Source organism: Ctenocephalides felis, unplaced genomic scaffold, assembly GCF_003426905.1.
Source record: "Ctenocephalides felis isolate EL2017-DRISC unplaced genomic scaffold, ASM342690v1 CF-g0.4_SCAFFOLD_00845, whole genome shotgun sequence".
NCBI lineage: Eukaryota > Metazoa > Arthropoda > Insecta > Siphonaptera > Pulicidae > Ctenocephalides > Ctenocephalides felis.
The window spans coordinates 27,307,078-27,320,449 of NW_020536999.1; the positions used below are offsets into that span (position 1 = coordinate 27,307,078).

The following is a 13,372-nucleotide window of genomic DNA, read 5'->3' on the forward strand; positions in this document are numbered from 1 at the left end:
TACCGTTGGAAATCGTTAATAGCATTTATTTTGACATTATTTACTACTTATGCAAAATCCAATCAATGTATTATTTCAGTTACCGACAGATTAGTAATGTTTGGTAGCAGCATTATAATTTCTTATGTACCAAAAACAGTAAGGATCTCTTCATCCCGATTTAATTTTCCATTTATACGATACTCTGTACAATTTGTGATATGCAAATCGCTAATGTAAGAAGAATCGCCGACGAATCGCCAAGGAAGTATAATCCTATGGAAAAAGTACGAACGAATGCCTTTATGTAGTTTGTAATTACAAGCAGCGGCAAAACGCGATCACGATTTTGCATGAAATCACAGACCTCAACGGTACCTCTAGGAAGCGTGTTCCGACGATCAATAAACATTTTTTTAAGAAAATCATAGATAATGTTCTGATGCTCTAAGAACGCAAATTGGTTACTGTTAATGATACAGTAACCAACTCGTTCATCTACGATGTCGAAAGTTCATGAAAGATATTGCGGAACGCAGAATAAGTGGATCAGTTTTTATACCACTTCGATAAAAATATCTATTTTTGTTCCCTAATTGTTAAATACTTACAATTGGAATAAAAGAAATGGTATTAATTTAGTTACACATCAGTACTTAGCCAAAATGAATGTAAGACAATGATGACGGTTATAAAGACCTTAGGTGCGAAAGTTTGATAATCTACTATCTTCTAATGAAAAATATCTTTATTATTTCAAAACCAATGATTCATCTAGAGAATTAACCAAACCCTAATCCAAGATTCCGTTTCCCGATGGAATCATAGCGAAATGAGTTGTAATTTGCAGTGCAAAGTATAATTTACGGCATATTCAAGTCATCGCCTCCTGTGAATTCAGTTTCTTACTTGTGGGAGACTTTAGGAACATTCATTTCTAGGTATGTTCTATCATGTTTGCCGAGAGAATATATCGAATCTAGAATTACGGGAATTCGAATGCAATTATAGGGGAGAGCGGAAAATCGTGGCATCACTTTCATCGACAATTATTGAACGATAGTACGGTAGACTGTTTTGCATCCACGTTTCATCGCATGACGATTGGATAATTGGCTTAAGAAATTTTTTGATAAAATTATTTATACAAAGATATAAAAGTTAATGGATATAAGTCAATGAATCCGTAAACAATTGTTTGGACTTCATATAATAAAAATTTAAATAAATTACTCAACTGGCTGTGGTTATTGATTTTATATTGCTATAAAGATGCGTAATTTCTATTTTTTTTTCATATAAATAAAAATTTGATAGTAAATTCAATTTATTTTAATCTAATTCTCCATGGTCGACGGGGCATCGACTTAGAATCCCGCTCTGAACAGTTTGACATCGTGCAGTAGTGATGCCCATTTTTACTTGAAAATAGAGATAAAAAATATTTTACCAATTCAAAATATCCCAATTCGACTAATGCGGCGTGAAATGGCAATGGGAAATCTCTCACACTATCTTTCCCTAAATCAAGTTGGAGTTTAATTCATGAACCTGCCTTAGGGCAGTACTATCCATTATTATTATTTACTAATTTAATACTTCACCGGATAATATTTTATTGGTATAAAACCCCGCATCTAATAAATATAACGATTTATTATCATCGATAATCATCTATATTAATTATTACCGTTAATAAATTATTTTCTCACAATACGCACAAAAAATAATCTTGAAACAAAAACTATTAGGATTCAATTTATATCTCATAAACCGGAAGAGTAGTAGTGGATCTAATCTAGCCTTGTGCGAGTCGTAGAGACCCGTGGATTGAAAAAAGTTCGAAATACCTACAGCGTCGTTAATTAACATATAAATATATTTAACAGAATATTAATATTCTAAATTTACCGGTTAAAATGTACCCGGAGTCGGTGCGGTTGCAGATAACATCTTGAGAAACTCATAGGCATGTTTTTAAGAAGCCCTAAGATTTCGAATCGACATTTACGATTTTCTACATCAAAAGTAAATTCTTTCATTTAATCAATACGGTGTGTAGGTTTTTGTGAAAGTCTTGGAAAATTATCATTATCAATAAATTTGCGGAATCGAAGTGATTTAAGGCCCAATTGAACTATGTAGAAGAAACCGAAGACGGAGTTCACATTGCGTTTCTCTTTTTGACTTAATGGGAATTATTACATAGGACTGCTTAAGAAATTAGCAAAAACGTGTAACGCGGTTTATGGGTGGTGTAAATAATTTGCGAAATAATGAGTAAAGGAAAGTTTTATATGATGCAGGATTAACGGGGATTTAATTTAAATTTTATGACAGGGATAAAAGTGTTATTAATACCAATATTAAATAGAAAATATGTGGCATTTTGCCTTAAGGGGAAATCGATAGAATTTATAACATTCAGAAATCTAACTATTTTCATTTATAATATTTACAAATATAGTAAGGTAAAGCAAAGCTTAAAGGTACGCGGGTAAAAAGCGCGTCATTGTCTCAAAAAAACAAGCAAGGTATATATTTTTTTTAACGATAATATGTTAAAATAGAAGGCAATAGATGTGTAATCGACCATCACCTTAATTCATATGACGTCGCCCTCAGAAAATGTATTAATATTCATACCAAAAGTGTTTTTCTTTGTTGGTAGTTTTTTCGGTTTTGAGCTCTTGCTTTAGTTTATTGTCAGAATATTATTTTTTGGTATGCGTTATTTAATTGTTTTGACCTCTGTTGATAACCAGATCAAGATTATGAACAATGAAATCCAAAAAAAATGTTCCAATAAAATATGTATTTCACATCGATTAATAAAGTAGCTACTACTTCTTAAAGATAATTAAAGATAAATGTATAAAAAAAAGACGTTGGATCTGTTTGTCCCTGGCTGTCCTTCTTTACCCTGCCCACGGCGAAAAAAAGTACAGATGATAAGTTTTACAAAAATAGTAAAGAACATATTTCATTAATTAGGAGTTAACTAAAAAATTACTGAACATAGCTCGATAGGTGTTATGAGTTGTCATGTAGTTCATTGTTTAGTGAATATAGGTAATTACTGAAAGTCATTTGTCAGTGCCATTATATATTAGTTCATTTGCGCATTGTAGATACACCTAATGAGAAAACTATATGTCAAAATGCGTAATTCAAATATTTTCAAAATCTGTTCCATTATTTACTTTTTTTATTATTTTATTATACGAATATGTGCAATGTTTTTATCTAAAGTCTAATTATGTTTTTTTTCTATTACAGGTAAGCACCTTTTGCAATCAACTAAATATCGCATGCAAAACAACTCAGGTAAGACACAAAGAGTATCGTCGAAAGCAATATCCTTTGATTTCTCAGATCGATCATTAATTACAGAACCCGGCGAGCATAATATCGATGTAATGCAACTCCAACTTCGTTTATCTTCATACAACTTTTGAACTACGGTTACGACGAGGACATTGTTGAAAAATCTCGATATATCTTTTGTGTTGTTACCAAACCCGCTAAGTCTTTTGTGTTTGGCTGATATTCTCGATATTTTCCTTTTTGCCGAGTCGCGAAAAATATTTTCGCAGCGTCTTTTGTATTGTCGTGTGACGTCCAACACGAAACGTCATTAATTAGGCGTAGACGCGAGGAGATATGAATAATGGATGCAAATGCATTTGTTTTATTTTATCCATTGATATTTTTGTTTTTGAAACTGGTCGTTTAAAGCATTGGCTTCAGATTTTCCAGTTTAAAAGCAATATCTTTTGATATGGGAGGTCGATTGTAAAATTTCTAAGCGCATTGTTTGATTAAAGTTTAATTGTCGATTTTATGGGATTCTCTCTATTTGATTTCTTCACTCGTCTGCTGACACTGATTCTTTTATTAATGACTATTGGCGTGAAGTACTAGTTGCTTACAGCACAGCAGTTTGTTTTAGAAAATTTCCCAAATTAACAGTTTGAATTTTAATTTTTAAACTTCTCTGTGGGTTTTCAACTAGAAGTGTCAGCTGCTCGGGCAGATCATTTCAACTTAGCAAGTATACTGATTTTCGGGGTTATTATCAGTTGAAAAAATAGATAGAAATATGTTTCCAATCAAAAACAGCTTTCATGGTTATTGCCAGTTAAAAATATAGTTAGGGGCGTCCATTAATCACGTGAGCGAGTTTTTGGACCCCCCCTCCTCCTTGGTGATACATGGTGATATTCAAAATTAACCTCCCTCCCCCACCAAACATCACGTGTATTTTTAGTTATGTGAAAAACAGTAAAATGTTTGAGTAAAGTATTTTTTTTTTTGAAAATGTTTGATTAAAAAAAAACAGTTAAAAAATAAATACACGTGATATCTTACTATAACCCTCCCTTCCCCACGTAATATTTCGTAATTTTTTGTCAAACCCCCCTTCCCCCTAAAAACCTCACGTGATTAATGGACGCCCTCTGAGCAGTAAGTTTCTAAGTAGAAATAGCTTTTCGATGGTATTGTCAGTTAAAAATATAGATAATAGTAACTTTACAAGCAAAAATAGCCTTTTGGGGCTATTATCAGTTAAAAATATATATAGCAATTGTTCCCAAAAAAATTAGCCTTTCGAGGCTATTATCAGTTAAAAATATAGATAGCAATGTTTCCAAATATAAATAGCCTTTCTATGGTATTGCTAGTTAAAAATATAGATAATAGTAAGTTTACAAGCAGAAATAGGCTTTCGGGGCTATTGTCAATTAAAATGTAGATAGTAATATGTTTCTAAAAAGATAGCCTTTCGGGCCCATTATCATTTAAAAATATAGGTAGCAATACGTTTCTAAAAAAAGCCTTTCAAGCCTATTATCAGTTAAAAATATAGGTAGCAATACGTTTCTAAAAAAAAGCCTTTCGAGTCTATTATCAGTTTGAAACATAGATAGCAGTATGTTCCTAAACAAAAATAGCCTTTCGGGGCTATTATTAGATAAATATAGATAGCAATATGTTTCCAAATAAAAATAGCCTTTTGGGGCTATTATCAGTTAACAATATAGATAGCAGTAAGTTTCCAAACAAAAATAGACTTTCGGGGCTATTATTAGTTAAAAATATAGATAGCAGTATGTTCGCAAACCAAAATAGCATTTCGGGGCTATTATCAGTTAAAAAAAATTGATAGCAGTATATTTATAAGCAAAATTAGTCTTTCGGGGCTATTGTCAGGTATTGCCTTCTAATAGCGTCCTTAAAAAATAGGGTGTGATCAGTTATTTTAAATATTGGAAACCAAAATGCTGTCAAAGATATACTAGACATTTCCAATCCAACATATTAATTTTTTGGTTGATGGCCATAATAAGTGCTTTAGTTTTTAATAGTTCATACCTTTTTTTTACCTTATGTCAAGCAAAAAGTGTATCATGTTGAACATACCATCTTCATTTATCTATAATTCATAATTAATAACGGTAATGTGGTACAGGTTCCAACATTAGTAAAAATGCTATGCAATTATATTATAATTACTTCTTCTCCGTGGCTTTTGTTTAATGAGCGCGCGCTTAATTGAATTTGAAATATTTAACGTGTGTGAATTGTCGAGATTCGTTATAACATTGTGATGAATAATAGTTAATGTGATATTTTTAATGAAAAAGGTAATGGACCATGTAACATGAAAAGAGGTCTTGGGAAATTATATGTTGTTTATGGTTGCACCTTTTATAATTCTATGAAAATTGTTCAATTATATACTGTAACGACTAAAGTTATTCTATTAATGAAAATATTCTAATTCAATTTACAATCTAAAAGATTATTTGTTGCCTAGTGGTTTCTCAATAATTTTCAACAAATCACGTATTGAACACATCGATGTTGCATAACAAAACATAAATATCAAGAGTGTAACTTGTTCAATTTTCTTAACTCCTTCGATTATCATTGTGATTGATGGCCAGGTAATTCTTTAAAGAGTTTTGTTTAATGAATTTCACACGCTTGGATGAAGAACCGATTTAATATTGATCAATAGTAAAGCATTTGGCGAACAATATTCAGAGTTATTAGTCAGATATTGAACGGTGGAAAGCGTTGTTCTTAATGCTTTCTGAAACTTTTTGTTCAATATACAAAAATTGGATGATTGAAATTAGAAGAGGAAATTAATTTTGAATTCAACGGCATTTCATAATACTTTTATTTATTTATTCTTTGAACTTATTAAGCGAGTTTAGCGATAAATTTTCGACTCTCTCAATTAATAACGAATAATAATTTATTAAATATATTACGATCCTCATAAATTTTATAACTAATCCCCTCGGACATTAATTTTAATAACTTCGCGACAAAACGGTCCTTTCTTAATATTTTCCACCGTCCGCCGTATGTGTGTATTTCCATGTGTGTATTTTTATGGTTTATTTAAGATACTTTAATATCGGCAAATTGCGACACGCCCTTGTGTATATTGCTAATATAACTCGGATAAAATTATCAGTTATAATACTGAAAGAATTGTGCCCGATTTTCTTAAGGAGAGAGGAAAGAAAAATAATAAAACAGTATTTTTTGTTTGCTTTTGCAAACAATCAATACTTAAGATCGCACGCACTACAAAAAATCGATAATTAATCGAAAAAACAAGTAATTAAAATATTTTTGCCTGTCGTGAGCAGCTAATAATACATCGTTAGGGCATTTAATTTTGGAAGCAATTTAATTCTAATTTTGCGCGTGTCCTTGAGGTTCTGAATCTGTTTTAAGCCGAAAGCTGTATTGTATTATGTATTAATTGTTGATTTTATTAGAATTATATATATAGAATAGAGCTTAAAGGCCCACCAACGATATCTTAAAAACCAGTAAAATTAAGAATTTTTGAACAACAAATTTTGAAACTAGAGGGAAAAGATGTATGACCAGACACCACATTTATTCTTACGACTTTGCTGTCGGCATAAAAAACGGCAATGTTTAAAAATCCATATTAAAAGTATTTTCTTGCGTTGTTATTTGGTTTGATTGTGAGCACTGTTGCTTAGTTTTCTAGACCTTATAATAATTTTTAAGTATACGTTATTTCATTGTTTTATAACATATATTATTAATTTTAAGTCTAGATTCAACAATTTTTTTATATAACCTTCATAAAATCTTACACCTGGGCGAGAGTAAAAGGGGCCAACTAAACCTTTCATCCTGACGTAGGTGTAAACAATAAAAATAGCAAATAAAATTGTAAATTAAGTTAAAATAAGCAATTTTGCAAGAGAAAATTAAATACATAATTGTTCCAACTCTGCTGTTAAATATTCCTGACAAAATACCAGATCAAGCTTAATTACAGTGTAATTTTTGTAAAAAACGCACCCTTGAAATTTATATTTGGCATTGGTTGAATAATGTAGCTAATATTTTGTAAGGCAAAAAGGACCAGATTACAATTGTTTGTAAAACAGCAAGAAAACACATTCCTAGAATGGTGAATTAGCTGGGATTTTTACTGAACATAGTCAGATAGTTTGTTTGATGTGTTATTGATTATGATATAATTGTTTTGGTTTTCACAATATAATTGTACCAAGTACCTACTGTGTATATATATAAAGTTAGTAAGATAAGTATCATGTGACCCCTCTTGGGCTTCGCGACTGCATAGAGCAGTTGATTGATTATTTCGTATTTCAATATCAATCTTTGATTCAATCCTACGATTTCTCACTTTCTTACAGCACAATCAAACACAATCAAACACCATCAAACATTATTGCGACAATAATAATTTTTGCCCTCGAAGAGTTTCCCAGAATCATAAAACGCGTTCCTTTCAACGGCTTAGAAGGAGTTTTAATCTAGAGAAGAAGAAGCATTTGAGTTCTGCGAATCGTCTCAGCAATCCGCTCTGCCGTTACAATTTGAAAGCAACGAGCATTTCCCATCTTTTCATATGCTAATCTTTCCGATCGCATTGTGGGCGGTTGTAAAAAATAAATAATATGCAATAAAATTTATGCGAGATGTATAGATTTGTATACATATGTTCGTTTCGCGTTCGGACGCTACGTGACCGAATCCAAAGCGAGTTATGATTATAAATCATTTTATATTTACGAATGTGACAGACTTGCTCTGGATTAATCAATTGCATTTCGATTTTTAGAAAAACGTCGAGCGAGTCGTACGTACGAGCTAGTTATAAGTAATTTTCTGTATGACTAGAGTCGTTTGATACATTTCTGATACGCGTCGTTTGCAATTTATACGGAGTGGAAATCAATTTTAGAAATTGATATGAACTTGAGTTGAAATTTATACTATAATTGCACCTGGAAATGATTGATCTTTAGTTTATATAGACAAAATATATAAATAAATGTATACCTAGGGATAAGTGGTAACAGACTAATATCAATAGGATCTTGAACGATATTAAAATATTTTTAATATTAATTCGGTATAATATTTTTATAGCTAATTTCACACAGGCCGACGTAATATACAAAAAACTGTACAGATCAGTCATTTTTTGGCATATAATATATAATGCTACAATAATAATAATAAGAGTTTCCCAGAATCATAAAACGCGTTCCTTTTTATGGCTTAGTAGGAGTTTTAATGTAGAGAAGAAGCATTTGACCTATCATAAAATTTTGGTTTGCATTATTCATTCTGAGTTTCAAATATCTTAATTTGATTCAACATTTGGTAATGGCTGCATTTTTGTGGTTGCTAAATTAATGTAAAAAAATTACATCTGGGGTAAGTGAAATCAAAACCTTGGGCTACAATATACAAAAATTAAATGTATTTCAATTTTACATCTATATTTACGCTATAAGTCACATTTATCCTTTACTACCCGGAATTTTCGATTCTTCTCGTCGCCATATTCCTCTGCTCTCGTTCCAGCTACTTCTCTTCTTCGTGTTTTAGCACTTTAATTTAGTAATAAAATGGCCGTCTTCGGCCGAATGGAGTTTTCTCTTATAATTAATTTTAACAGGATCCCCACAGTATCGGCCCATGAGCTGATCTCGATTACTGATAAAATCCGTGGACGGCGAATCGAGTCGACACTCGAGCAATATCTTCGATGAACGGGAACGTTGGGGGGACATTGATGTACTTAGGGATTTTTTATTATGGGATTGAGATTCAATATACTGGCTTATGATATTTTTTTAATAACTGCTTATATTTTTAAGTAGGACATATAAAACTAAGTATTTGCATTATTGGTGTAATTTTGGAGCCAAGTAATAAATTTGTACTGTAGAGGGTTGACTCCATAGATAAGGAAATGGTTTTCACCACAGGTCCTTGTAGCTTTCGGGTCACATTCCAAATTTTTAGATATTTTGCCAAATAATTGACTTTTTTGTGAGATGAGACAAACATATTAATTCTAATAGGCAAGACAACTAACATCAGTATTTATGATCTTCGGTAGATTTTTCAACCTGAAAGTGCATTGCGGAACACAGAAGTGGGATAATTATAAGATGCTGTTACTTTGAAATCACATAATTCTTTAATACCAAAAAGTTTGTTCAAACAGATTTTTTGTTTTTCATTTGCATATATAATTACTGTTTTGGATATTGAAACAAAAATTCGGACAATAGAGGATAATTTGTATTTAATAATTATATGTTCATTGTATATTTTAAACGCAACAAATTAAATATTATAGTCTTATCATCTAAAAGTAATACAACGCAAAAAACGATGATTACCGATACAACAATGTCTCATATTTTGTAATTTATTTTGATAAGCACTTGCAGATCATCCGATATGAAATTTTCAATTAAAGTGTCAGGTACTTCGCCTAAGAGCGAAATGAGCTAGGTGTTCATCCAGGCAGCGAATTGGTTATTAATAGTTGATATCGCATACTATAAACAGAAGACATAGTAGGAAAATTATTACACCAGGAATCTGGATAAAGAAAACACATTCTTTTACACTTTGCCATCGACTGTTGCCGTATTTTTTATTTAAATAACACAACACTTGACTGTCAATAAGGAACATAATAATTAATGTCGACTTGCGTGTATGTTTAGCACTCGCGCAGTCGAGTGTCATATAAGTCCAGGAATAAAAACATCGGACAAGACGAGTGGCATTACAGTTATCATCCTACATTATTTTCAACTGGTTAAGAAAACATTACAGAGCATCTTTTCCTACTACTTATCATTCGATATTATGTGTAACAAATGTATAAAAACAACGAACATTGGAAAAGAAATAACAAGAGATAATTAGTTCAACCAATTTTATTCTATGATAAATTAGGAGAAAAAAACAATTCAAATTGTTTTTATTGCCTTTGTGGGGTTGAGTATGGCTCCATTTCTAATCTACTACAAAATAATAGGACAATACAAATGTTTCTATGCTTTCGATAATTTTTCTTACAATTGCAATTACAGTGATCATGTTTACCTACGCCAATCACCTTTGCAAACATAGGAAATAGGTACATGTATGCCTATAATCAGAATCGGATTAGAGGTATCTGATTATATTAATAATATGATTGACACAAAAAAATCATATACTGATGATGGGAACTTGATTTTTATTCGATCTGTTATAGAAGCAGGTATGGTAAAGAAAATAATATGTGGGGTCCATATTAGTATATTTGAAATATTCTATGCCAAACACTGAATTCTTGTAGAAAATTGGTCCCATACTTGAGTAATGCACGAGCAAGGTCTTGGAAGATAAAATAGGTGTCGAGAAGATTTAGAGGAAGAACAAAGCTAATAATTCACAACTTGGACAGGAACAAAAAACGCAAATACAAAGTATAAGCAAGGAAGGGAAAAAGGGCTAACAATATATTTCTTACGCTTTTTTAGGCCAGGGCACTAATTTGATATTATCGTGTGTCAATTACAATTCTTGTCCTCTAACTTTGCCACTATTGGCCTGATAGAAGCGCGGCTTGGTTCTCTAACAAGCCAGTTTCCTAGATAGAGGTACCCCGGTACCTCAGGTCGGATCATTTGGAATCTCTTCCGCATTGCAATATCCATCATAACGTTGTTGTGTGTATGATTGAGAATTTGATGTACATTATAGGTATTGAACATGAGCAGGGCTACAGAACTACTGATTTCGTGTCATTCAACTACCTCAACATTTCTAACAATACGGAATATGAGTATCTACGCACTTAGAACTAATTATATGACGTGATTTCGCTATATTCTCATACAGCAACTGCTAGATGTTTCGGAATCTTAGATGTCAGATGGGATTTGAGGTAACGAATATTTTCTATTGATTTAGTGTATAGTGGAACCATATTTTACGGTTTGACGTTAATTTAGTGCGTGTTTTGGAAGTTTTACATAACCGGTATTTTAATTACTAGATTCTGTTTAGTTTTAGATTAATTTTTGATAAATTCTTTAAATTTAAACACACACAGAGATATTAGATTATATACATATTATTTGTGTCCTTCTCTTATTTTTGTTGTTAATAAAGATGTTAATGACATATAATTGAATCTTAAAAATTCCATAAAAATTGCATATTAATCCCCTTTCCTGAAGTGTTACAACACTTTTTTTAAATGGTTCTGTTAGTTAAGTGATAAATTCAAAGGTTTCCATCTCCTTTAGGACTTTCGCAATTAATCTTTCTCAAGAAGTGTTGGAGCAAAGCTTCGTTTGTCGGACAAAACCCTCAATACTCTTTCATTTAGCTCTCTTCAGGCTCTCTTGGTCGTTTTCAGTTTTGATTTCGTGATATATGGACAGTTAGGTTGGTGTCAGACCGAACCGACAAATAAGATTATGAGGTCAATGTGGGGGTCGCGTTAACATTATTAATTGTTCGACTTGCCGGATATATTGATGAATCTGTACTAATTGTTGTAACTTGCATTTGTTATTGTCATTGTTGTAATTAATTTTTATGGATAAGTTCGAGGTTATTGTCGTGGGTTATTGTCGTTGAACTTGACTGATGATAGTAAAAAATAGTAAAATTTAAAATGTTCTAATATAAGAACTTCTTCATATAAATTATTGTAAAAATGAATAATTGTATATTTTGCTAAACATACGATAGATAAAATTAATACCTTCATCTATAGTTCATATCGAGTTCGAGAGCGAAAACGTGTTAATAAACTGCATATGTACAATAAGAAGCTTTGATACTTATAAATAATGAAGTTTTACTTTATTTTTATACTTAACGTAAATGTCTGCACGCACCTCTCTCACATATTTGCATATAAATTTAACATTTAACACCATGTTATAATAATTAATCGATAAATTCCTATAAATCAACCGACGTCTTCCAAAGGCTACAACGTATATAGGTTGAACATAGATTTATATCATTCATCCATCATTGACATTGAGATACCGAAAGTATAGAAGACGCATATGCTTCGATTTCAAATCACGTATTTGTTGCTTAAAATAATTACAAGAGACGTGAATGAGGATGTTATTGCACATCCTTATAGGGCTTGAAAGTATTAATGGTATCCTGCAATTCTTGGCTGATTTATTGGACATAAATTGCCTCAATTAGAACATTACATTCGATAAACTGTCTAGCGCCGCGCTGGATAGTTCGATAGATGTCTGTAGCGCTTTGAGCTTTGAACATTGGTGTATATTAACTTGTTATACAACACCTATAAATTAATATTTTTACTATTAACTTAATTCCTGTGTTTTTATATTAAAATATAAGATTTACCGATTAATTAGATTCTCTCACTCGGTCTATGTCGTAGCTCTCGTACACAATCAGGTCTGAAATGTTGAAATATTTCCTATATTTTTCCCATACAGATTCTGCACTTCTGACGTGATATGTAAACGGATTGCACATCGCAATAAATGTAATGTAATGGAGTCATGAATGTCAAGCGAGCCTCTCATTACAAAACCAATAACTCGAAACATCAATCAATAGGAGCCACCAGCAAAAGAACAACATTTAGGTCGGACGAGAAAGGTCACTTATCGGCATTAAAATTCGATTTGTTATTGCTCCTATCAACGACTAACATTTTTTTGCTTCGAAAATACCGACGTGCGGTAATTGAAACAGAGGAGGAAAATTTATTCACACATATTTAAAAGGAATAATTTTATTAGAAGCTTAACGTTCTAATGATTCGGAAAATAGTAAGGAGGAACAAGAAGATAAATTCCGCATCCAGTAAAAATATTTCCATAATCACTATTTATTATTTTGCAATTTCTACTAAATGTGCATTGATAAAACTTGCCCCGTGTTTGGTGTTAGTTGTAATATCTACCGGAATAATAATTTATACTTTGTTTAGTTTTAAGATTGTACGAACTATACTTTCCATCCAATTATCAGCTTCAGGGCTTTT

The 13,372-nt window shown here is 31.6% G+C and overlaps 1 protein-coding gene across 1 annotated transcript in view; it reads left to right on the forward strand.

Moving 5' to 3' along the window:
* Positions 1-12,878, forward strand: part of LOC113363763 (protein dachsous-like) — a 180,733-nt gene extending 167,855 nt beyond the window's left edge. The window contains exon 2 of the mRNA XM_026606249.1: positions 12,819-12,878. Coding sequence (XP_026462034.1) covers positions 12,819-12,833 — 15 coding nt within the window. The 3' untranslated portion in view covers positions 12,834-12,878. The remainder of the gene's footprint in view (positions 1-12,818) is intronic.
* The last annotated feature ends 494 nt before the right edge of the window (positions 12,879-13,372 follow it).